The sequence below is a fragment of the Cyprinodon variegatus genome, unplaced genomic scaffold (assembly GCF_000732505.1).
Source record: "Cyprinodon variegatus isolate N-32 unplaced genomic scaffold, C_variegatus-1.0 Scaffold39, whole genome shotgun sequence".
Classification (NCBI taxonomy): Eukaryota; Metazoa; Chordata; class Actinopteri; order Cyprinodontiformes; family Cyprinodontidae; genus Cyprinodon; species Cyprinodon variegatus.
Window position 1 is genome coordinate 788522 of NW_015150492.1, and position 2287 is coordinate 790808.

A 2287-nucleotide genomic window follows, 5' to 3' on the forward strand; every position below is an offset into this window, starting at 1 on the left:
GCTTCCAGCTCAATGCTTATTCTGACATTTTGAATTGAAAAGGCTTTCTGGATGGGAAGCGAAACGTCTTCAAACTTGGAAAAAAAGTCCAGTAGATTAACTTTTTTTGGAAAAAATAATTTTTTTGATCAATCAATAATCGGATAGCCAAAGGCTTCTTTCAGAAGACTTTTGACTAAATAAAACCCGGTGAAACTAAAACGTATCCACTTGAGGAGTTGTGGAAAGAGTGTATTGACCGCAAAATGTATATATTTTTTTGTTTTTATTTAATTTTTTAAGAGGGTTGCTTTGTCAGCTAATGGCATGTCTCTATACTTCAGTTACCAATTATTACAAAACTTCTGAATAATTGATTAAACACGATTGATCCATTTAATTGTTTCTGCCTTAATTTTTTATATTTCTATTTAATCTCCCAGTTTTTAATTTGAATTTTTATTACTATCCTGATTCCTCTCTGGTTTCAAGGTTTCACAAGCAGCGGTGGACCTGCAGCAGTTTTGCCTGCAGAATGCCTTGCAGGATCCATTGCTGACTGGAGTGTCCTCCAGCACCAACCCCTTCAGGCCACAGAAAGTCTGCTCCTTCTTGTAAAAGTGTCATCTTTATTGGTATGCAGGCCTTACATAAATAACACAAGCACCTTGTATGACTTGTATGTCTAGAAAGTAGTGCCTTTTAGTAATTGCTTCTGTGTGTCCTGCAGGCCTTCATTTAGATGCTCCAGGGAAATGTTGACCTCAGCACTGCTCCACTTGCCAAGCCATTATACTGCCACGGGAATCGTAGAACTCATTGAAGATGTATCAGGAAAATCAATTTATTATTATTGGTGACATTAAAATGAAAAATTTTAGGTTTTTTTTTTTTTTTTTTTTTTTTTTATGGCACACACTGTGATTTATTTTTTGGGGGGTAAATAATTGTGCCTTTTTCTATCAGTGGTCTTTATTGCTGTGGACTTTTGTATTTAAAAACAATTAAAAAAATTCATAGCTACAAGGCTTTCTTTGAACTTTTAAATAGTTTGAATATTTTAGATGAAATCATTTTACATGGGAAGTTTGTAGACGGGCCAGCTAAAGGTTTTAATGAAAGTTTAATGCAATTAATATTTTTTTAATCTGGTGGAGAAAAAAAAAAAAATTTAATGAGACCTAGGTTGTAAAAAATGTTATAGAAAATATTCCAAAATTACAGCATCATCTCTGGAGAATTTACAAGGCAGCTATAGCTTTTATTTTTTCTGTGGTTTAGTTGCTTGTACAATTATGAGGTTTAAAATAATTACCAAATTAAAGTGTTGTTTCATATATTTTAATCACCCTGACATTAAATTATTTGTTGCTAAAATATTAGATAAGATGTAGCTGGAAGCCTTTTGACTATACTTGTTAGAAATCTCGCTTTTATAGAAAAGTGAAATTTAGAAGCTCTTAGAAATGCAGTTTGCCAAAAGCCCTGTAAACAAAATGAAATAAATTAAAAGGAGAGGCTTTTCCCATATGACACGGCAATTAAGCTTTTTGACAAATGCAAAAGAGGAGAAGCAGGTTCACCTCCAGCAGGAATGTTATGCAATGCAAAATCAATCAGATCCAGTGAAGTAGATTGAGTTGTTCCAGAGGAATACAAAAGCACATCGTCTAAAGATGATTTCATGGATAATGTCTCCAGTGTGTTTACTCTTTGGTTTGGTACTGATAAACTAGTCTGAATTAAGCTTCTACATTCATTCTGAAAACAAGTGATGCAGTTTTTGAATGCTGATCTGACACCAAGAAAACATACTAGTTATTTTCCCTCAAAGCTTTATGTTTTGCATTAGTAAATCAAAACTGTGATGCTTAAAGATTATGAATGACAAAAGATATTAAATATGAGTAAAAAAAAAAGATGTTTCCATTACAATTCAACTAGGAAGGCGTTTTAGATGTATTTTTTAAGTATCTCTAACCAGGGATTTTAAAACTTATGTTGAAATAGCTGTTTACTTTAAACCTGAGGAATCCACCTACTAAACCATTTACATTTGTGGATATATGTTTTCTAAAAAATAAAAAATAAAGATTTATAAGTTTAACACACTACTGACCATAGCATAAGAAACATTTTATTTGTATATATATATATATATATATATATATTTACGCATATATATATATTTACGCATATATATATATTTACGCATATATATATATTTACGCAGTGGAAGACGCTTATCTAAGAAGAAAGATAGCGTCATTTCATTTAATCGCGAGCCCGCGAAGTGATTGTATTCTAA

General features: G+C 31.8%; 1 protein-coding gene across 1 annotated transcript in view; it reads left to right on the forward strand.

Annotated features, from left to right (window-relative positions):
• LOC107081729 (guanine nucleotide-binding protein G(I)/G(S)/G(O) subunit gamma-5-like) overlaps nucleotides 1-841 on the forward strand; it is a 2680-nt gene extending 1839 nt beyond the window's left edge. The window contains exons 2-3 of the mRNA XM_015369942.1: nucleotides 472-614; nucleotides 710-841. Of these exons, the coding sequence (XP_015225428.1) occupies nucleotides 472-597 (126 nt within the window). The 3' untranslated portion in view covers nucleotides 598-614; nucleotides 710-841. The remainder of the gene's footprint in view (nucleotides 1-471; nucleotides 615-709) is intronic.
• The last annotated feature ends 1446 nt before the right edge of the window (nucleotides 842-2287 follow it).